Source organism: Podarcis liolepis, assembly GCF_965112155.1.
Source record: "Podarcis liolepis genome assembly, chromosome: 6".
In the NCBI taxonomy this organism is placed as follows: Eukaryota; Metazoa; Chordata; class Lepidosauria; order Squamata; family Lacertidae; genus Podarcis; species Podarcis liolepis.
The window spans coordinates 25766923-25790919 of NC_139559.1; the positions used below are offsets into that span (position 1 = coordinate 25766923).

At 44.8% G+C, this 23997-nt stretch overlaps 1 protein-coding gene and 1 long non-coding RNA gene across 2 annotated transcripts; one reads left to right on the plus strand and one right to left on the minus strand.

Annotated features, from left to right (window-relative positions):
- Positions 1–1487: 1487 nt before the first annotated feature.
- FAM83D (family with sequence similarity 83 member D) lies at positions 1488–19783 on the minus strand. The gene is made up of 5 exons (XM_083508671.1): positions 19138–19783; positions 4884–5051; positions 4393–4517; positions 1749–3237; positions 1488–1674 (listed from the first exon to the last, which is right to left on the minus strand). The coding sequence occupies exons 1-4, from the start codon at positions 19600–19602 to the stop codon at positions 2202–2204; spliced, it is 1794 nt and encodes a 597-aa protein (XP_083364797.1). The 5' UTR covers positions 19603–19783; the 3' UTR covers positions 1488–1674; positions 1749–2201.
- Positions 19784–19850: 67 nt separating this feature from the next.
- On the plus strand, positions 19851–21198 carry LOC310709293. The gene is made up of 2 exons (XR_014527448.1): positions 19851–19938; positions 21000–21198. It is a non-coding gene; the product is annotated as an uncharacterized lncRNA (long non-coding RNA).
- The last annotated feature ends 2799 nt before the right edge of the window (positions 21199–23997 follow it).

Genomic DNA, 23997 nt, shown 5'->3' on the forward strand with positions numbered 1-23997 from the left:
ATGGCCCTAGATCTAGTGGAGGAATACTATTGCAGTAGAATAGGCACCACTTTTGAGAGAGAAACTGCATTCTGTGTGCTGCAATTCCACAGCAGTACAGAATCCTGTAGAATGTGTTGGGGGCACTGAATAATTCAGCTTGTTGAGAATTGCAAGCTTCTAGCCCTTGTGCATGCAGAAATATGTTTGCATCATACGTAAATTGCCTGCTGAGATCTCAAAACTAAAGGCTTAAAGAACCAGGCAAGAGGGCCTTTTCGGTAGTGGCACCTGCCCTGTGGAACACCCTCCCATCAGATGTCAAGGAAATAAACAACTATCTGACTTTCAGAAGACATCTGAAGGCAGCCCCGTTTAGGGAAGTTTTTAAGGTTCGATGTTTTATTGTGTTTTTAATATCCTGTTGGAAGCCGCCCAAGGTGGCTGGGAAGGCCTGGCCAGATGGGCAGAGTATAAGTAATAAATAATAATAATAATAAATTGTTGTTGTTGTTATATAGAAGAATAAGATTTCCAGGGGATCAGTGTCCCATAAGAGTTTAAGGTCTTCTCCTTAACAAGCAGTGCCCAATTTATTGTTATTATTAATAAAACATATATCCCACCCTTTCTCCAAAGAAGCCCAGGCCAGCATGTGAGAAAACACAGTAAGAAAATGTGTCAATTGGCATACTTTAAATAAAAGGAACACTAAATTCTGAGCTGAGAATTTGTAGTCTCTTGGCAGAAATTATGTTGGGGGTTATTTTGGTGACTGAGTCTGCAATCCCAATCATGTTTACACAGAAGGAAATCTCACTGAATGCAGTGGAACTTACCACCAGGTAAGCAAGTTTAGGATTGCAGCCTTATTCTTTTGGAAATATAGAGTGTAAACAGTCCCCATTGTGACCTATATTGTAAGGAAGGCAAAACTGTCAAGAGACCCAAAAGCCTCGTTCACCAGAGATAGCTTTCAAGCCTCTACTGCCCGTAGCTGTTCTCTCCCAAAGTGCAGGTGCTGCCACACAAAAAGATCGATTTCTGACAAGTGCAGAACAGATGTTATACTTACTCATCAAAGAAGCTGGGTGTACTGGAGAGAATACAGATGTGAGCAGATCCCCTTAGAAACAAAGGACATATAGATTTCAAAGTTGTCTCTTTGCATTATCTGGATGGCCTTGTTCAGTGCATTTTTGAACAAAGTAAAATCTGCACAAAGTAATATTAAACTGAGCCACATCAGACTTTGCTTTCTTCTTTATTCTGAATTAATTACCCTTGTAGACTGAATAATAAGCTTGGATCTGCATTTAAGTTGTTCAAGTCACTTGGTCCTGAACTGACCCACCTCAAATGGCTGTTAGGGGAAAAATGAAACATGAAGACATTTTGAAGTCAAAGTTGCAATCCTTAAGCACACTTGCGTTCAAGTAGAATATAAACTGATGTTTGGTTTGACACTATATTACCTTTAAAAAATCCTCTAACTTGGGAAAGATGTGTTTTCTTTTTTGGAAATGTTTTATTTTTCAGAGTCAAATAAGAGTTATATACAGAAAAGTAGAAGACAATGAAAATAGCGAACAACAACTGGGAAATTTGCCCTAAGATATGGCCACAGTTGTTGGAAAAGTTATGAGTCACTGAACATTGTCTTTTGTTAGCCATCGGTTATCAGGCCATCAACTCCTGCTTGGCAGGGGGTTGGACTCGATGGTCCTTGTGGTCTCTTCCAACTCTATGATTCTATGATTCTATGATACAGGGTCATACACTTAAAATATTTTTACATGCTCCTATATTGGGACAAAAAAAAAGGCACTACTGTGGTTTTTTTAAACAATCAAAACAGCTAATATTTTTGTCCCTTGATAAAACCAAGTTACCCCATGATTTCTTAGACCAAAAAAGCAGTAAAAAGCGACATTTCTAAGGGCAGTATAGAATTGACCAAGTGTGAAGGCAGGAGCACTTAGAAGTAAGCCACAAAGAGCAACGTGAAGTAGTTTCCACGTGATAGCTACCATCGTGCCGCTAGGTATAATGTGTATATTGGCTTGGCATTCCAAACCGTTTTTCTCCATGGCACGGCAAAGCCTGAGAAAGGCTTGCAGTATCACAAAGATGGCTGGGCAGCCAAGTTAAAACAAAAACAACCAACCCAGCAGTATGTCCCGTACAGCAATTATGTGTGCCAGCTCTCACGATCCCATTTCTCAGAAGCAGTCATTTGATGAGTACAGTGCAAAGTCTCTGAGGTTTATGAGGCTCGTGCTGATCCGCTGCCTAGGCTTTAAGTTGCACCTCATTGGGCGGCAGCCTATGTAGTTTTCTGCCACGTTGCCCCTCCTAGACAGCATGGAAACCATGTGATTCAGCTTGGACCGGATGACGGAGTAGTGGAATTCCCTCTCCTTGTTCAGCTTGCGGAAATAGTCGGCCCTGTGGTTGGCGGCATAGTCTATGGACCTCAGGGATGTCAGCGAGCCCGTAGAGCTTGCCCGAGAGCACTGGGAAGAAAGCGAAGAAAGCGACCGAGCGCTGGATGAAGTTGAAGTGGCCTTCCTAGTAATGGGAGATACTTCTTTAGATGGCACCCTCTGATCAGGAGATGCTTCTTTGAAGACCACTCTCTGTTCGGGCAGCCTTTGATCAGGCACCCTTTGATTCTGGACCACTTCTGCAGCCTCCCTCTGCTCAGTCTGCGTTGTGGCGGTCTTGTACAAAACGGTCGTCTGAGTGCCCACCATCCTGGATCGAGTAGTGGTCTGGGTGGTGGCTGTTGCCACTGAAATGCTGGTTTGTGTGGCGCAGTTAAAGAGGGCGGTGGCGGGCTTCTCTTCCAATGGCTCGGTCTGAGTTGACTGGCTACTTGTCCCCTTAGGGTTCGCTAGGACCTCAGGGCCATTGTGCCACTCCTCACCACCACTCAGGTGAGGGCGCTTCGCGGTCACCCTTCCACTTTGGAGTTCTCTCGCCAGCTCCAGTTCTCTCTCAAGCTTCTTTGGGCTGCTTGAGAGCCTGGCGAACTCCGCTCTCAGGAGGTTATGCACAGTGAAGTCTTTGCACGGTGTTGCTTTACTGCTCATGTGCTCAAAGGCATCGCTGTTCCTGTAGCTGGATGGCTGCTTCGGGTCAAGAGGTTTTGATCGTGCGTACAAGATGCGGAACTCCAGATCAAAGTGTTCAACCACTTGGCCAGAGAGTAGCAATACATTGCTGCTGTTTAGTTTCCCATCAGTCCACGTGAAGCTGCCAGGGGTTGGGGGAGGAGGAAGAGAAGAAGAGTATTATGCTATGCATAACCATTCCTTTAAAAAAAATGTTTTATGGCTGACAAATGGACATAGCAATGCAAACTGGCTGGGGAGTTGGAATCCAATGTGAAGTTCTCTGATGACTGGTTACCTTTTCTTCATTAACTCCAGGGGAAACTAGACCACCTACTCCTCACATTCTCTCACAGCATCAATCTGGTTGTGGTATCTGTTCTGGTACTCAGTCCCTACTTAGCGATTACTTCTGAGTCCAGCCTTTTGCAATGTACATGTGCTTTTGCCTATGGGAGGGCTTGTTCTTTCAACATGGGACACATGTTCTATGTTTGTTTGTTTCAACCTTTTTATTTACTTACATTCTGTAGCATTTACATGTTTCTGGGTTTTCTCTGATAAAATCCCAATAAAAATATTCAGTGCTTTTTTCTTAAAAAAAATGTTCAGCAGTACTCTCATTTTCCTACTCATATAGAAATACTCAACTAGGCCAGACCTAGATTCACAAAATGTTTAGGGGTATGCATACCCCTGCATCCCCCCCAGGAAAAAAGCACTGGAGATATTATTTAAAACATTTTTTCATGACCTCTTCTTGTTGGTATGAAGTAGGTAAGACTGAACTGCTCCCCCTTGTGAGACAGAACAAGAATTCATTCCCATTTAAATACACATTTGCTACTTCTTCTTTTTCTCCACAACCCCCATCCCCTCAGTAGAACTTCAGTGCCTTTTTACAGCTTGTCTAGCAGAAATTCAACAGCTGCTGCTTGGACAGTCTGAAAGGCCATATGTCACTTCTGCATAATGAATATACATACACTACATTCTATACTGCCGTGTCTGCATATAAATACAAATCAGGAGTGAAAGGAACTGAAAGCAGCTCAAGAAGACTAATCAATCTCCCCCTGGCCCTTCCTTCTGCCCCGCTTCAAATGAGATAAAGCCTTTGTCAGTTTCTTAAAGGGTCTGCTAGTCAAGGGGGCATGTTTGTACCAGGGAAATGATGCTTCAAGCACAGGCGATGGGTATTTGTCTGCTGAGGCTATCGCAGACTTCCCATCAGACTACACTCTACAGAAGACTCTCGGGTTTGTTAAAGAAATACAAAAGGTATCAGGTAGCTTACCTGTAAGAGCCTGTAGTCACTCTTACACCATCAACCAACATGAACTTCTCATGGACACTCCCAATTATCTTGGCTCCTGATCTTGCATAATAAGTGTTTCCAGTAATAGTTCGGACTCTCATCAGCTGTTAAAAAATGGCACACAGTTTAGGCCAAAAAGCCAAGCTCTCTTCAAGCCAGAACTGTATCCCAGTGATGGGCCTGAAAGAGCTGCTGCAGCAAACTAGTTGAGATTTACCACCACCCCATGCATAGTTCCCATCCTGGCTGGCACAAGGTTTCCAGCCACAGTTTGGATTGGTCTCTTAACTGGGATGTATCAAGGGAACCTCACTTCTGGGTAAAGGGTTTAGCATCCAAATGTATTAGACAAGGAAAGGGAAAAGCAGCTTTGAGCATGAGACTTTCCCCCTCTTTTGAATAATGGGCTGAGGTAAATCCAAGATCAATCTGTTTTCCACTTGTAAAATCAGAAGCGCCCCACAACTTACAGGCTCCTGTTCAGGAGAAAAATCCAGGTTTTTGCACATCTCCATAAAATGACAAAGGCAGGCCTGATCCAGGAGGATGTAGACAGGAACCAGCCTCTTTCTACAGGCTTCCCGGAGATCACTGAAGATGTCCATGTCTGTGAAGGAGTCCATAACTATAGCGATAACCTGGAAGAATTTAAAGTAAGAAAAAATGAATTATAAGAAGTTATGTGCAGAAACTTATCTTGTAACACGCTTTTGGTCAAGGGAGGGGATGTTGTTGGACTCCAACTCCCATCAGCTCCAACTAGTGTGTGGTCTGTCGATGGGCATTGTCGTCTAACAGCATCTGGAGGGCACCCCAGTGGATGCCAGACAGACCTAGCAACTTGTTACATTTAAATTTTCTTGCATAGCATTAAACAAGGGTGGGAAACCTGTGACCCCACCCCCAGTGTTTTCCTATTCCAACTCCCATTGGCTCTAGCCAATGTCAGACATCATAGGAGCTATAGGGACTCATCATGCAATGGTTTTTTTCCACCTGCCTTGCCCCACCATCCAGCCTTAGGAGCCTTCAGAATGGAGTTGCTGCCACGGGCCTTATGTTCATGTGTCTTTTGATCAACTGAGTGGAAGACTATGAGTCATGGGGGTGGGGGGGAGTGTTTCTGCGAATTCAACCATGCTTAGTTGGTTTTTGGTTTGTTAATGTTATTTTGTGCATCACGGGTGCTATAACGCTTTGTGAATCTTAGAATAGGGCTTCCGTTGTGGTTCTGTTGTTTAGCTTTTTCCTTTTAGTTTTTTGTTAATAGTGTTTTATAGAAGGTGGTTGTTTTACTGGTGATTTGTAATTCTTTTACTGAGGATTTGTTAATTATTTTATATCTGTGGTTCCCAATGTGGGGCAATTTGATTTTTAAGGTGGGCAATTTGAGAATGAGTTATTAGCAGTGAATGGCCTTTTAGGCTTCCTCCACGTGAATAGGAGTTCACTTTTTGAATAATAAGAATTACCATATTTTTCGCTCTATAAGACGCACCAGACCACAAGACGCACCTAGTTTTTGGAGGAGGAAAACAAAAAAACTGAATCTCAGAAGCCAGAACAGCAGGAGGGATCGCAGCACAGTGAACGCAGCAATCCCTCTTGCTGTTCTGGCTTCTGGGATAGCTGCACAGCCTGCATTCGCTCCATAAGACGCACACACATTTCCCCTTACTTTTTAGGAGGGAAAAAGTGAGTCTTATAGAGCAAAAAATACGGTATATGTCACGGCGGGGTGGGGCGGGATCAGGGTTTTAGAGATACTTAAGCTGCTTTGTGACTTGTGTGAGTGAAAATCTGCATGGAAATACTATAACAAATTGGGGGGATGAAATAAGCAACATCTGGAGGGGCACCACTCCTGGCATAGGTATCTGTTCTCATAACCCAGGGGGTATACAACGATCCCTCTACCACCAGCACCACCAGCACGTCTACTGAGCAGCCTGCATTTCTGTGGTTTCCCCTGAATCAAGGGGTTCTGCTGTTAATCTCATGCCATGGCCTGAAGAGAAACTGTGGCAGAGTCAACTATCAGTCAACATTTTCCTCCCCTCCCTTCCTCCCAGGCAGAGGCTGGGCCATGTACTGGCTTGCTGCAGGTGTTTGTTAGGAAGGCCAACACAGCTTATTAAAAGGATTTGGCGTTTCAGATAGCAAAGCCAAGTCTACAAGGTACACGTGACTTCTACCATGTTTTTTCTCTCTCTAAACGCTTCATAAGCGTTGAGGAAGGGCCAAAAACAGGCAAAACCTTGTGTTAGCATTGCATAGGAATCTCAGGTATTGTCAGGTGCTGGGAGGAAACAGTGAAGTGTGCCAGAGATTTTTCAAGCACTGCGTTAGGAAGGAAGAAAAATAACATTCTTCCTCTTGAACTGGAGAGCCCACTTGTAAAACAGAAATCAGGACTTGCCTATAGGGGTGTTGCAAGGACAAAGAGGCAACACTTTCAAAGTTCTAATTGAAACCTATTAAATTGTAGCCCGCAATGCTAGCCCTACCCTACCAAAATAATTATTGTCATTATTTTGTATTAACCCGCCCTTCACCCCAAAGTCTCAGGGTGGGTTACAACAGGAATAGGCAAACTCGGGACTACAGCTCCCAACATCCCTAGCTAACAGGACCAGTGGTCAGGGATGATGGGAGTTGTAGTCCCAAAACATCTGGAGGGCCAAGTTTGCCCATGCCTGGGTTACAATATCAAAGCACAATGTTAAGCACAGTTTAAAACAATCTACAGTCACAGAAATAAGGAAAGTAAAAAATGTACACCTGTGTCAAAAGCCAGGGTAAGAGGTGCATATTCAGCATTCATCAGAAGCTGTACAGTGATGGTGCCAGACATACCTCTGTAGGGAGGGAGTAGCTTAGGGGCCACCACAAAGAATGCCCTGTCGCCCAGGCATCTTCATTGGTTACAAGTGCCTAATAACCCGGGAGCAAAATGTGCCTGACACCTGGCAATTTTTGAACACTGGCACCAAATGGCTCAAGGGTAATGGATATGAATTTTGAAATACGTATACATCTCACAAACTAATGTATATACATCTCACAAACTAATGTATATACATCTCACAAACTAATGTATATATATATATTTTCACATTGCTTGTTTTTTCACAAAGAAACAGTATTTGATGACACATGGAGATAACTAGGATTCCTATGAATGTGTGGGTTTAGCTTTGAAATATGACTGGCTGTTAGATAACAATCATGTGTGATTTTGAGTAATCACACATTCAGTCTAAAAACTGTAATAAGATCATCTTCATTAAGCTTCTTTATCTATGGAACCATATGACAAATTTGCCAGTGAGACAAGACCTTACTCTTTGGGTTACTAGACAAAAATAGGCAAAATTAGTTAATGAATTCTAGATGTTCTGCCTCTTCAGGGTCAAACACAGGTGAATGATCAGAGGACAGTTTTTCAGTGTTAGCCTTTGGGCATGAAACAAGACTTATGTGCCATATTTTTGGTTAGTTGACTTTTTTATTTTCACATAAGTTTAAACTCATACATACCAAAACATGTACAAGTCACAACACAAAGAAAATAACTAAACAAATGAACCCAATATAAAAACAAAATATGCAGGTTATAACAAAACTATCAGTGAGGGGAAACTTAATACAATGCCACACCTTTAAGATGTTACCAAGTAAAAAAAAGCCAAGGGACAAAGCATTTAATAACCTATGTGCTTGCAGAGTTGAGAAAGGATCTGTCTCTTCCTAAAGAAAGCTATTACAACATATGAGAAAACCTAGTATCATAACCAAATCCTCTTGAATGCTACTGGTGGCGCTTGCCCATGTTCCGTCTTGTTGGTTTAATCTATGGAACCAAACCACACTGCAACTAACATTTCTTTTACTGTGACCTCTTGTGACTCTGGTTTTGTATTTCCTAGGAGTGCTATTTCTCAGACCACATGATGTTGATATTCTGTGTTAGCCTCACACAAGTCTTTCCAGAGCCTTGCAGCTGTCAGCAAAAGACTGATTAATTCTTTATTTTTCAAAACTTTGTTGCCATCTGACCACAGGTTCAACAATTGCAGTTGCAAGGATGGCACAATATTCTGTCTGACTATTGCCTCCGTTTCCTTAAATGCCCAACACCAGAAAACTTTATTTGGGCGGCAAGATCTATGCAGCTATTAAAAGACACAGGAGTCTTGTCTTCTTGCCTTACTCAGGAATGTACATTCTGTACAGCCATCTCCTGTTCACATTGACTCAAGAACTAGTGGCAGCTAAGTCCATTGCCAAGACAGGAGGAAATTTGTGGCTTTGGGGTGTTTCTGACAGCGCAGTCACTGAATGGAAGTCCCAAGGCTAAATCAAAAGCGCAAATGTTGACTCACCTGTCACCAAGCAATATAAAACTGTTTCTATTTAATTAGTGTCATCTCCCTCACTCTTTAATTATATTTCATTTGATTACTTTAAACCCTTCCCTCTGGTTGGACCGTGAATGACCTCAAGATAAAAGCCTCTCTACATGAGTTAAGATTGCATGGTCCTCTATTCCACACACCTCACTCCTTTCAATTAATGTCATCAAACAGAAGCTTCTATAGAGTTTCCGCCATACTAGTTGCCTGACCTGTAATGTGTTCTTGATCAGCAAAGACCTCACACCCTCCTCCAGTCACCGAAACTACACAGTTTCATCCTCCCCAAACTGCTCCTCGCCATGTCATTTTCCACAAAACTCAACTTCAGGACTATGGGGGGAAACCCACAAGCTGTCCCATTTCTTGAGGAAAGGATACCAAGTCTCTGTTTATGGGAATGAGTTATTCCAGATTCAGAGCTCTAAAAGGAGAAAGGCTGCCCACTTTCCACTGTTAGGTACTAGAAAGAAAAATGTCTGATCTGCACAGACAGCAGAATGAAGTCCAGAGGTGGTAGACAAGCAGACTGCAAGCAGAAGAACCTTTTTTTAAAAAAAATCCCACAATAAAAACAGAACTCCCTGCTGAAAGGGGAAGGGATCTTCTGTTCTGCAAGTGTTCTACTTGCAGGGAAATGTTGTTTAGTTTTCCACTCTAGTCAGTGACTGAAATAAATCGATTCATTTGTGTTTAGTTTTAAGTGCCGGAAACATTCAGGAATGCTATCTCCCACCTACTATCTGAAACACTTGTGACCAAGCTACTTGAAAGTTCACCTCCTCCCACTTACATCTGACTGGACCATAAGGTCTTTGTCAAAAGCTCTTCTTGAGGTGTCCCTGCCTAAAGAGATGCCTTCTTGGTGGTGGCACCCCTATTATGGAATGCCCTTCCCCAAGAGGCTCACGTGGTACTTACTGTACATAAGATATTTTCAGAACGAGGGGAATAACTTTTTCATTTCTCGCGCATTTTAGAACCATGTTTTAGTACTTGGAACAAGATAATTCTAATTTTTTACTTTCTTTGAATTTTTGTAAGACCCACCATGAGGACACGTGTTAATGGGGTGTTTATAAGATACACAAAATAGGTGGCTCAATCTACTCTCAATACCTCAAGTTTCACTCCACTACATGTCAGGTTCTAATCAAAGCATCAAATACCAACATTCTACAGCAGGGGTGGAGAATCGTTTGGGCCCAGTGGACCAGATCATCCTCTGTCCTCACCCTACGGGCCAATTTTGGCAAGCAGGTGGGGCAACTCACCTGTCAATCACCTGGTGTCATTGAGACACGTGCCAGGCCAAATTTGGGGTGGAGCTTCACTGATCACCTGAACAATGGGAAGCAGAGGAGGTCCAGAAAAAATATGACCTTCACGAACACTCTCTCCTCAGTCTCAGGGCTCTTTCTCCTGTTTTCTCTTCCTCAGCTGGTTAACTCTTCCCAACCCTGTAATTTCAATTATGATAAGCCTCATGCTGCTATTGAGCTTTTTTTAAGCTTAATAGCAGAAAGAGTGTGTGTGGAATTTCCATTAGGATGGTGAGAGAAGGGGGGAAGATTTAAATATTTCCTCATCCAGTGATACCCATTATGTTGCTCAGCTGACTAAGATACCTTTTTTTTTTTCTGGAGCCCCGTCCCTTCTTCCCATTGCTCTGCTAATCAATAGGGGGAAATGTTGTGGGCCACATAACATTAGGCAATGTGCTAGAAGCAGCTCGCAGGGATGCAGATTGCACATGTCTGAACCGCAGGGGGGGAATACACGTTTCTGGGAGGCTATGCATACTGATCAGATAATGTGTATATTGCCTGGAGTATGTACAAAATGCCGTTGAGATATGCATTCATTCTGCAAGGCCTGTTTGGCAATTGTGCATCATGGCCAGAGAATGTGCATACTTCCTTCTTCATGGATGGATGATGTGCACATTCTCCATGATGCCTGGTGAATGTGCACAATGGTCAATGGCTGTGCACATCATCCGTTCAACTTACAGTTCTCCTAACATATCTGTTTCTCTGTCTTCCTCTTCCAGCTAATCCATTCTGATCTCCCTCCACTCAAAGGTTTCAGTCACTCTGCACTGAGTTAATAATGTAGGACTGGATTTGGGTTTCCTCCTCAGAGATTTTTCCGTGCAGATCTTTTTTTCTAGTTATGCATACTTTTCTAGCTACGCAGAGTCTACTGCTACCTCTCTCTCATGCATGGTATGGTTTTGGGGTATGTAAGAACAAGCAGAAGACGACTTCACTTGGTATTAGAACATGGATGTACTAATATTGCCTGCAAATATGGCGGTTCTATTTACCTAACAGTCATTGCCAGATCCACATTCTTAAAAAGGGATTTAGTCTTGTGATCTTTGATCTGGCAATACCCCAAAGCCAATTACAGTGGTACCTTGGGTTACAGATGCTTCAGGTTACAGACTCCACTAACCCAGAAATAGTACTTCTGGTTAAGAACTTTGCTTCAGGACGAGAACAGAAATCACACGGCGGCAGGGGGAGGCCCCATTAGCTAAAGTGGTACTTCAGGTTAAGAACAGTTTCAAGTTAAGAACTGACCTCCAGAACGAATTAAGGTCTTAACCCGAAGTACCACTCTATGTATTAACCATAGGGATCAAGTATAAATGAATTACATGGATAATCAATTTCTCTGACTCATTTATATAGCATTTTGGTAAGTACTTTATTTACTGCATTTCAAAGGCATAATCCCATCCTTCAACACACATCCACTCTGTGTAGACAACATGTCCCATCCCCCCCAAAAAGGCTGAGAGAGCACACACGCAGAAATCAAATGGCAATTATAGTTTCCTCCCATCTCCTGTGTATGCATCACAAGAGTGTCACTTAATAGCTCTTTCTTGCCTGGCATTTCAGGAACTTTAATCACTTGTTTATTTCTCTTTATCTGAGGGTGCATCACCCTTTTGAAAAATCATTGCACTCTTCTCATGGCAAAGGAAAAAAGGAAAACAAGATCAGCATCTGATCCTGTTTAAAGACAGCTGGATTAAAAAGGTCACCTGGAGGCACTGCAGAACAGGCATGGAGCCAGCATCTGAACTAGACATTTATTTTACATTTTAAAAGAATTAAAAAACCCTAGAGCAGTTTATACTGTGCCTCTTCAGTGTATGATAGCTGCAGCCACATACAGTGGTGCCTCGCAAGATGAAAAGAATCTGTTCTGTGATTCTCTTCGTCTAGCGTTTTTTTCGTCTTGCAAAGCAAGCCCATTGATGGATTAGCGGATTAGCGGCTTATCACCTTATCGGATCAGCTGATAAGCGGCTTAGAAAAAGGGGGGGGGAACCCGCAGGAACTCGCAAGACATTTTCGTCTTGCGAAGCAAGCCCATAGGAGATTCGTTTTGCGAAGCACCTCCAAAACGGAAAACTCTTTCGTCTAGCGAGTTTTCAGTCTTGCAAGGCATTCGTCCTGCGGGGCACCACTGTATTTCATATTTAACAGTGCACAAATGTAGAATGCAACTAAAAGTTGCAGCATGGAATGCTGCTATTCAGAATTCCAGTTAGACAGGGCCAGGTTCTCCACCCCACCTCCAACCCCTCCCCCCAAAAAAAAATCACTTAGCACTGCAAGACCGCTAAGCATGTTTAGTCCTTATTGGGTGGGTGGGTGGGGGTCTCCTTAAGGTTTTCGTGATTCTGCCAATATTCCCAAAAGTCTGCTGATACCACCTTCTTGTACATGCATGGGGGTGCCATTCTGCCTAGCTGTAGGTATATCGGGTTTTGAACAAAGCAGAGGTTTTCCAGGGAAAACGTGTTAAACACCTGATTCTCTGGCCACCCTCCAAGCCATGCAACTGCAAGCAGCGAAATTAACAGAACAACCCCACTTGTTCTTACCGGAGACCTCTCTAGCCCAGTACCCTGTTTCCCACAGTGACAAGTGAAACACCTACAGGAAGTCCACAAGCAGGAGACAAGTGCAAGAACCACCCTGTCACCATTGTTCTCTAGCGGCTGAATTCAGGGGCACGCTGCCTCCAATTGCAGAGGCAGCATATCACTATTGTGATCAACAGCCTTATCCTTCATTGACTAGTCAAGTCCCTCTTTAAAGACACCCAAGTTGGCAGCCATCACCATCTTGTGGTAGCGAATTCTGTAGTTAAACTATGCACTAGTTGTACTTCCTTTGGTCAATTCCCAATTCCTTGCCATTCAGTTTCTTTGGATGAGCCCAAGTTCTAGAGCAGGTGTGAGGAACTTCTGGCCCTCCAAAAGTTGTCGTTGGTCACGCTTGTTAGGGCTGATGGGATTTATAGGTCAGCCACATCTGGAGGGTCGTAGGTTCCGAAATGTTCTACAGCAGGGTTTCCCAAACTTAGGTCTCCAGCTGGTTTTGGACTACAACTCCCATCATCCCTAGTTAGCAGGATCAGTGGGCAGGGATGATGAGAATTGTAGTCTAAAGAAAACAGCTGGAGACCCAAGACTGGGAAGGCCTGTTCTAGTTACAAGAGAGGGAGAAGTGATGCTACTTCGTGGCTTTACCAAGAGGAACACAGGAGATCAAACGATCAAGCAGTACAGAGACTATTTCTACTTTTAAACAGCGGGGTGCTACTTCTGATCAATTTAGGACAAAGTTCCCAAAGTACAGTGTGCATTACATGGCAAATTAGTGGGTGTTGTTTCTCTCATGGCTAAACCATGTCACGTGCCTTCACAAGTTGCCATTGCCACAGCACCCTCTTTATGGGCAGAGATTCTAGAAACCTGGGTCATATTCTGTGTAGTCCACCATATTTAAGAGGCTAGCAGAGCAGAGGTTAAACCAATTTTTTCTCAGAACCCCTAAGGGCCAAATAGCCTTGCACAAGATACTATAACTATCAGTTACAATGGATACATTTCCACAAACCAAGTTGTGTATTATGGATATTTAATTGCACACAAAAAGCAGAAACCTGTTAGAAATCACCTGTAATTGATGTAGAATCACACCTATCACAGCCAAAGAAGTTTCAAGAGAAGCTTAGAAGCCTTATCTTACAATGCCAAAGATATCTCCAATGGCTGGACTTGAGCAAGAAAATTAATTTCTTCTAAACCTAGTATTGGACAACTTATAAATGTCATCAAGCACCTATTCAGGCTTCTTATACAAGGAACAATCTCAGCTGAACACCCTGGTGAGAAGCAATTCAGCAGTCACCCTCTCTGAATGATTCATTCTGAACAGAATTAGCAAAGCAACTAGAGCCTTGAAATCTGTAATGCTAGCGTACCTCTCAAAGTGGCAGGCCGTCAGCTTTAAGGCAATGATGTCACAGAGCCCAGCAGCTGGAAATACTAGTGAAGTGTGCACATCCTGGTATGTACCAATTTCAATCCACCCATTTCTAGGTGGAGCCGCCATCAGTGCTGCAGAAGGCCACAGTGATGGGAAGAACACGCTACACAAGTTAGCAAACTTAACTGGCAGACAACTGATAGCCAGGCCAGAGCACCACCTGGCAAGGCAGAGACAGCCCACCAGAAGCTTCAGAGGCAGTGCAGGGGTCTCAGATGCAGCTGCCAGGCTGCCTCCACCTTCCCTGTCCCCTGTTTCCACCTGGCTGCCTTCAGGTGGTGCAGGAGGCTCCTTTGAACTTCTCCCTTGAGGTGAGTGCAGCCCCGAACCCCTCAGTGAAAAAGTGTGATGGAGCCTACACATCCCCAGCTGAGCAGCCCCAATCCAGCTCCATGCAAACAGGAGCTGAGGTCCTGGCTCTCCCAGCTGGAGAGGAGGGGCTTGCACTCCCGAGCTAAGCAGCCATCCCGCTCAGACTTGTACGCAAGCAAGAGCAGGGTCAGGGATCTGATGTTGGGAATTCCATTCCACCCTTGCTGCAGATATGTGGGATTGTTACATGTCACATGTCCAGCACAGATTGCTGGAGTCCCATGAGCGGAACATCCACTCTGTATTGCTTTTGTTCTCTCTCTCTGAGAAGAATGACAAGGAGAGAATCCATGTTTTCCTTTGTCCTGATTTATGTATAATAAATGCGTAGTTTAGTATAGTATCCATGCCTCAAGCCTGATCTGTTGTGTGTTTACTCTGCTGAGTAATGTGTGCTCTTGCATGCACAGCAGCTTGAGTTGCAGACGTACGTCGGAGGAGGATGGCTGATGGATCTCTGCAGCAGCAAGGGTGAGAAGGGAGCCGCTCCGGCTGGGCCAAGCCAGCTGGCTTTCCATCCCATGGTTCCGACATCTCTCAGCTAAGAAGCGGGGAATCAGGGCTCGCTCAGTTGGTTGCAGGAGTCTTTCCTCCCCACAGCTGAGCAGCACCTCAGCTCCCACCGTGAGAGCTGAGGCAGTTTCTCCCAACGCCTCGCCAGCTGGGGCCAATGTAGCTTGTTTCAACATAGCAGTTTATTGCCAAACCACAATGTTTTGCTGGCGATCTATCGCAATGTTGAAAACTTAACATTGCCCACCCCTAACAGGGAGGTTAGACTACTGTACATCTGTTATTTACTGAACATTCTTTCCTATTTCTTTGCAGGGAGGTCGTCCCATGCTGGGTCAAGCAAATGTTATTCCACACTTCCCAGTGCCTTTTTTGTAGGGTGGGAAGTCGCTTCTTTGCACAAGAGCTCAAAAAACAACCCCAACTTTAATTGCTCAACTGGAGCTGGCCAGTATGCGACTGAATCTCACCTGCAAAATACTGACAGTCTAGCAGTGCCCCAAGACTGAGCAATGGTAGCTAGATGGAAACGCAGTGTGGCCAGGCAGGTTTCCATGGCACATGCCACCAGGTAGAATCAAGAAGGAAGATGACATAATGTGTCATGGGGAATGAAAATCTAGCCAATCTGCTTACAAGAATGTTGTGAGTTATTGCCGCTACAAATTGCCACAATTATAATCATGCAAATATCCATGGCATTTGAATTACACTATAACTACCCTTTATAAAAATGGTCATGTACAAAGATGGAGCTAGTGATGGCATCTTCCATAGTGACTTCAGACCCCTTCACTTTTGCTTATCCTCCTTTTATACAGACTTAGTCTCTAAGAGTGTAAGTACATATTCAAAACATCTGCTTGTCCCACCTCTCTTTCCCCATTTCTGCTCACCTACTATACGGCTCTTTCTCAGAGTAGGTATGTCAGCAGAGCGCAGGAAAAGAAGCAATCATCCACCTAACAGCTCGCTGGTTTGCATCACACTGCAGTCATAAATCATGGGAACATACCCAACACGAGAAAATTCACTGCTAATTATTGGCTCTACACAATACTACAGGTACCTCTGCTTCAGTATTCTTAGCTCGGATTGCCACCCAGTACTTCAAAATTAGATCACTAGACCTCTCCCATGTCAAATATAGCCTTGCTGTATGATGCAGGACAACATTGCCAGGTGTCGCTTATTTGCAAAGAGTCTTGATCCAGAACCCTGTGTTAATATAGGTTAAAAGACTCCCTGCTGTTGGGAAAGGTTGAGGGCACAAGGAGAAGGGGACGACAGAGGATGAGATGGTTGGACAGTGTTCTCGAAGCTACCAACATGAGTTTGACCAAACTGCGGGAGGCAGTGGAAGAGCCTGGCGTGCTCTGGTCCATGGGGTCACGAAGAGTCGGACACAACTAAACGACTAAACAACAACAAAAGACTCCCATTCAAATCGCAAAGCTATTGTGATGTATTGTTGCTGAAAGGGAAATCATGGAAAGATGAAGGGGGGGAGCCAGAGTAGTTGCTATGAGGAGTTGGAGCAACTCCTCTCTTCAGGAAAGATTACAGCAACAGATTTTTTAGTTTAAAGTCAAGAGGGGACCTGATAGAAGTGTATATAATTATGCACAAGGTGGAGAGAATTGATAGAGAGAAGGTTTTCTCGCTTTCTCATAGTACTAGATCTCAAGGACATTAAATGAAGCTGAATATTGGATGATTCAGAACAGAAAAAATAAAGCACTTCTTCCATAGTCAAACTATGTAGTTTGCTCCCACAAGATGCACTGATGGCCACCAGCTTGGATGACTGTAAAAAGATCAGAGAAATTATTATTATGGAAGATAAGAATCTCAATGACAACTAACCAAATGTCTATGCTCTTATTTCCACTGTTGGAGGTAGTAATACCAGTTGCTGGGAATCACAAGAGGGAGGGATGGGAAACCAGCAGGCAAGATCCTTGTTTCCTCACCCTGTAGGGCCAAATTTGACTGGTGGGCAGAGCCAACTACTGTCAATCATGTGATGCTGAGCTTTGTAGTTCCAACGGTAAGGGCTTTAAAGCACAAGGTAGGGCTGCTTGAAAGCCCCTTTGCAAACAAACTCCACACTGCTCTTCAAACCTTTTTCTAAAAAAAAGTTTAGAGAACAGCACAGGGTTCTTTGCAAAAGGGCTTTCAAATAGCCCCACACTGTGCTTTGGCTGCCTGTGTTTGTTCTCAAGAGCGGAATAAGTGTGCAGAGCAAACTGAGCAGGACTGAATCAGCTGGTGAGTGGAGGGTTGAATTCTGCTGGTTGCAGGGGTCTGCATCAACAACATGGTCCCCATAGGAAATGTGGAAGCAAAGCAGATCCCAGCAGGACTGAGTTGCACCCATCACCTAGTGATTTCAGCTGATGGCATTGTGCCCCAAGAATGGCCTGCAGGTCAGAGGTTCCACACCTCTGTTATAAAGGAGTTGAAGCTGGCCTTCCCAATTTCCAGCTTAAAGCCTCAGCTCAAGCATAAGCTCTCACCTTAAGGCAAGCAACCTCAACTCATAACCGGACTAGCTTACTGGGTTGTAGTCAAGGTAATAAATATCAATGCATCTGAAGTGTTGTGCATGCATGGACAGAAAAACTCCAAGGAAGACTGGACATCATACATCAATTCAAAATAACTTCTCTCTTCCATCTTTGCCTTCCATCTAGCACAGTACACTAATTGGTATTGGCCAAATACTCCACCTCATTCCATTTCACAAAATGGATGTGAGACATATAATGATTGACTTGATCAGATATGTCCCAAAGCATGTATTTTACAAATAATTTTGTTGGATTTCTAACTTATTCCTCCTAAATTCAGCTACAGTACTGAAATTCACATGGATGAGGAATGAAAGAGAACACTGCATAATGGTTACACCTAGTCTGAGGTGGTATTAAGGTGCAACATCATTCTGTCATAGCTTTTATCTGGCGGTGCATCTCATGCTGGTAATTTTTTTTTAATGTGCATTACTAAAACTAGAACAAAGTGTGGAAAAAAAATCCAAGTGCATCAGAGCCATTCTGTTTCAACAGCCAGCACAGGCGCCTTCAACTGTCAGTTCTGCAGCAGTTCTATGGTACTCATTCATCTATGGCAGTCTCAATTAAAAAGGTGACATATAATCCTTTCAGCTACTACCTCTGCCCATGCTGCATAAAAGGACCATTCCAAGACACCTGTTCTATTCAAACTAGGCTGCTGACCATCTCTTATGCAGGCTACACAGCACATATATATAGACAAGAGCAAATGAAGACTGAGAACCACCATTCTAGGGTATTTGGTCCATCCATTGGGGCAGGGGTCTTTGTGTTATCACAGACCCCCTCAGCCCAAAAGATCAAGCAACCAAACAGAAATCAAACAAACTTACTTTGCTCAATGAAAGAGGTGTGGTGCCTATATAAAAAATATTTGTATTAGCTACATTTTGCCCCAACCTCCCCTCCAAAGGGTGTTTGGAGCAGCAGATATGCAATCCAATGTAACAAAACGTTAAATACTCAAAATAGATGCCACTGTGGGGGAACAAACAGTTCCAGAGGGAGAAATTTATGTGGCAGCCCCTAGCCTGAATGGGAGAAACCCATTGGATGGACCATAAGCAAGGGTCCCCTGTTATAGAGAGCCTCACTGTGGTATAATGGTTAAAAGCGCTGCTCTGTCGTTCGGAAGATCCAAGTTCAAATCCCCACTCAGGCAGGCCTTGTGTCTCAGTCTATCCTACTTCAAAAGGCTTTTGTGAGAACTGAATGGGGAGGAAGAAACTCAGGTTTGTCAGGCCCGAGCTCCTTGGATGAAAGGCTGATTAAAGCTTCCAGATACCGCGCGAAGGCTTCATATCCACATTCCGGCGCCCTGACATGGTCTAAGGAACACCTGGGAAATGTTGGAGAATCTCCGAGGGAATAGGATCGGGGGCAATAGGAATCAGATAAAAAACTGGATTCCCATGCAGCCGCGGCTAATCCAGTCAAGCCCCGAAACGGAGCTGCCGCTGCTTCCCCTGGACGGCTCTGACTCACCTCCCTGGCCGACCGGATCTGCTTGCGCACCGCCTCCTTGCAGGGGTAAATGGTCTCGCCAAAGCTGGGCTGGAAGTGCGCCTCGACCCGGGTGAGCCCCCGGAAAGAGCCGCCGACGAAGGCCGGCCAGCCCAGCTCCAGCACAGGCGGCTCCACGTCGGACTGCACCGGGAAGTAAGTGAGAGACGAGCAATCCAGAGAGGAGTTGGGGGACTGATCCGAACTCTCGTCCGCGCCCGGCGGAGGCACGGCGGCGCGCAGCACCGCTCGGATCTCGGGCTCGGAGAGGAACGCGCGCAGCTTTTCCCGGCGCAGGAAGGCGTGGAAGGCCGGCCGGCCAGCGGCGATGAGCTCCTCCAGCGCTAGGCGCTGCGCCTCGCTGTAGACCTGCGGCGGGCTGGGGTCCCACAGGGTGCGGAAGCCCCGAAAGGGCGCATCGTCCAGGCACTGCGACTGGTTCGCCATGCGGGCAGCCGGTGCCTCTTTAAAAAAAAAAACACGACGCGCTCCCGGGGGACTAAGAGGATACCAAACACGACGACGCCTTTTATAGGGAGTTTGAAACTAAATTCGTCCCCGCGCCTCTGCTATTGGCTGCAGGTGCGAAAGCGAGTCTCTGGTTGGCTGCGTTTGAAGACCTTTCGCCAATCGCATGGCGAAGAGGGGGAGGATTTCGGCGGCTGTAGCAGTTTCTGCCTCTCGTAAGTTCTTAGGCGCAACATGTATCCATTCATTTCGCCCGGAGCTTGGGCGCGGTGGGAACTGAGCTTAGACGGGTAACCGCTCCTGCGCTGCGATCAGGTAGGTATAAGGCAAACTGCGGCGTCACCTGGATCCCGCCGGAGATGGAAGCTGATAATAATAATCTCAACCTTTGAGGCTGCGTCCTTTGCTTTAGCGCTTTTCTCTATCGGCAAAGCAAGTAGACCGCCAGCCGAGTTGCAGCTGAAAGAGGTTTTGGACAACTTGGAGACAAACATATTACAGCGCAATCCTGTATATGTTTTCTCACAAGTAAGCCCCCCTGCTTTCGGTGTGGTTTACCGCCTGGTAAGTATGTGTAGGATTTCTACCTTGGCCGGCAATGAATTTACCAGGGACTAAAGAGCTCCCGTTGCTCCGTCCCTGCTCCTGGCAACCTAGCAGTTCGAAAGCACATCAAAGTGCAAGTAGATAAATAGGTACCGCTCCAACGGGAAGGTAAACGGCGTTTCCGTACGCTGCTCTGGTTTGCCAGAAGCGGCTTGGTCATGCTGGCCACATGACCCGGAAGCTGTACTCCGGTTCCCCCGGCCAATAAAGTGAGATGAGCACTGCAACCCCAGAGTTGGCCACGTCTGGACCTAATGGTCTGGGGTACCTTTACCTTTTAAAGACCTCTGAAGGTAGCAGGACTTACTTTTGTGGCATTATGCCACAATATATCTTTAAGGTGCCACAACCCTACCCCCTATCCCTTTCAAGATGTGATGGTTATTATGTATTTATGTGTTTTAATCTGGAGGTTCTGATTTACTTCCCCCAGCTTTAGAAACAGGAGGCTACTTCATACAGTAGTCAGGCCATTTGTCCATCTAGCTCAGTCCAGCAGAGGAGAACCTTTGCTGAACTACAACTCCTATCAGTCCTAGCAAGCATAGTCCTTTGGAGGGGCAAAGGTTCCCCCACACCTGGCCTACACTGACTGACAGCTGGGTTCTCCAGGGTTCTCTTCCAGCAATACCAGGAGAAAACAGGGATTGATCCTGGCGGGCTTTTGCATGCAAAGCAAATGCTCTACAACTTTGCTCTGCCTTAATTCTTTTTGCATGCAAGATTGTCAAATTTTTCTTTTTATTTCTGAAGTATATTGTCTGTTCTAGTTTCCAGTCTGGCTGATAGGGACCGGCACATCACATGGATGTATGTTGCACACAAGTTGACTTCTGGATGGGGCATCAATCTATAGCAGCTGACAGGCTACAATTACTGGTGCTCTGGGCCTCTGCTTTATGGTGATCCACCATTCAAACCCCAGTTACATTCATTTATTCATTGATGGAATAAATCTCTTTAAAAACTGCCTCTGTGAATGAATATGGTAGGAACCCCTGAGAAGGAACTAGGAATTGGCTTGAGCTTCTCCTTGTGTACCAGGATGCTGATGATGGGTGGGTGGGTCAGTTTTCATTGCTATACACATTATTTTTTATTGTTTCTTGAAATACCACCCTATACCCGGAGGTCTCGGGGCAGCTCCAGCAGGACGCTTGGGGATTATCTTGTGTTTGTGGAGATCTAAAAAAGCTGTCCATGGTGGACAGAAAAGAAGCTGGTGGTGAAGCACTTCCAATACCATTATTGGACAGCTTGGGCAAGCATGATCTGACAGTATCACTGCCCTTTGCAGGACCCTGAGACCTTTGCCCTGCAACCATAGAGTCTGCATTGCACACACAGGCCCATCTGGTTATTTTTAGCCATCCCACAGAGCAGTGATTGCTGGCAAACGAAGCAGCCTCTTCAGCTCCAGCCTACTGATGGCAATCTGGAAGCACAGGATGGATGCACACTTGCACAAGCCACTTCTGAGTACTTATGCACTAGGCAGAAAGCAAATTCTAATCAAGAGAAGGGCTAAGGCTCTGAGTTTTTCCTGTCTTTCCCAAAGCCATGGAAGGTTATGCGTTTCAGCATGTGTGTGTACAGGAATGCTCAGAGAGCACGAAGAAAAATAGCGGGCGATGAAAGAATGCTTTCTTTGCTCTCCATGGTATGCTTGCTACAGTCATCCACAGCTGTTCTGTGGGCATCTTTGGCATGGCACAACTTGTTTTTTCTGGTCTTTGCTTGTAGCGCACACTGATTAGCATGCATAATGCCTTGCTACATGATTGATCTGGAAGGAGAGATCACAGATGTGGAAGATCTTCTTTTAGGACTGGGGTGGCCTTGGACAGAGCATGGGTGGTACAGTTGGATAGGAATTAGAGAGCTTGTGGGCTGTAAGAGGCCCAAATTCTTGTGTACCTCTCATATTTATCTATACAGTTGTACCCCACCTTTCCTGTAAGGAGTTCAAGGCTCTCTCTCCCCCATTCTATTTTATCTTCACAACAACCCTGTGAGGTAGGTTGGACCTAGGAATGGTGATCAGCCAAAGGGTTTGAACCCAAGTCTTAGTCCATCCTCGCTGGGGCTGATGGGAGTTTTGGTCCAAAACATCTGGAGGGCACCAGGAACAAAGGCTGTTGGGCAGTTACCATATTTTTGCTCTATAAGACTCACTTTTTCCCTCCTAAAAAGTAAGGGGAAATGTGTGTGCGTCTTATGGAGTGAATGCAGGCTGCGCAGCTATCCCAGAAGCCAGAACAGCAAGAGGGATTGCTGCTTTCACTGCTCAGCGATCCCTCTTGCTGTTCTGGCTTCTGGGATTCAGAATATTTTTTTTCTTGTTTTCCTCCTCCAAAAACTAGGTGCGTCTTGTGGTCTGGTGCGTCTTATAGAGCGAAAAATACGGTACTTATACCACATGTGCCACTTCGTTTCTCATTTCCCCAGTGTGGCAAGATTGCCTTTGGGGCACTTGCATTCCACCTTGCTTTTCACCATCCTGAATCATCTAGTGTTGCCTGAAAACATGGTCATATTCTGTCATCCCTGACTGCAAATAATTTTATGAGCAAGATAAACAGCACCCATCCAAACAGAGAGCCTTGAGGCCCATGTTGCTTACTTCCCTCTGTTGTGGGAAAAGTCCTGATATCTAATACTTACCACAAAGCCCTTTCCATGTGTTTGAATGACACTCTGAAAGAAGTTTAAAAGGACTTCCCTTTTCAGAGGAGAAGCTGGTTCTTGCTCAGCCAGACTTGTTTCTCTATATTACGCTTTTCACCAGCATAGCCAAGGCTTATTTCCCAGCTCCCCTCTGCGTTTCTTTTTAAAAATAAAATAAGGCATTATATTGCCTACTTTCACTAATGGGTGATGACCAGCTACATATTTTTTAAAGAGTTCACCTTTGAGCCATTTAAGAATTCTTAGATGTACCCCATAGATAACCAATGAGCTGGTCTTGAGATGTAGCTGAACTCCAACCTCCCATCAGCCAACATAGCCAATGGTCAGGAATGATGGCAGCTTTAGTCCAGCAATTACTTGGGGGGACGGGGACACTAAAATATCCAACCCCACTCTAGAATATCATCTCTTGTCATCTCCATGTAACTTTGTTCTTCAGGTGCATTTCCCCCAAAATGGATCTGTCTAACACAAGGAAGACAAAAATGACTTTAAAAAAAAAAATTACATAGGAAGCTGCTTCAAGCCACACCACTGGTCCACCTACTTCAGTATTGTTGACACTAAATGGTTGGGACGCTTTCAGGCCAGTCCTACCTAGAGACCCTTGCGTGCAAACCTTGACCCCTGAGCTATGGACCTCCCCAATTACATTCTCTTCCAGTATAATATTTCATTGTAGGGTGTTTAATAAGTAAACCATGCAGCAGTCTTTAAGATTGCTTGGATCTCAATCCAAGCACGGCTATTTAAATAGGAGTAGAAGCCAGATTAAATGCTAATCTACATCCCTGACCAGGTTCGCAAAAAGCTGCTACGCAGGGGAAGCGGGAACATGTGCCTCAGTGACTTGTATGTGAACTATGCATGACAGCACACTGCCCCCCAGCAATAGATTTAACACTGCTGTTCACATACCAGCAGGGCAGGAAGTGAAGGCAAGCAGATCTGCCAAGGTGTTGGATATGCTTCAGCATGATATTCAGTTGCTTCAAATAAATGCAATACACCAAATTTACCACCGGGTAGAGGTAAATGACAAGCAAAGTCACACAAAAGCAAATGCTGTATAGTTTA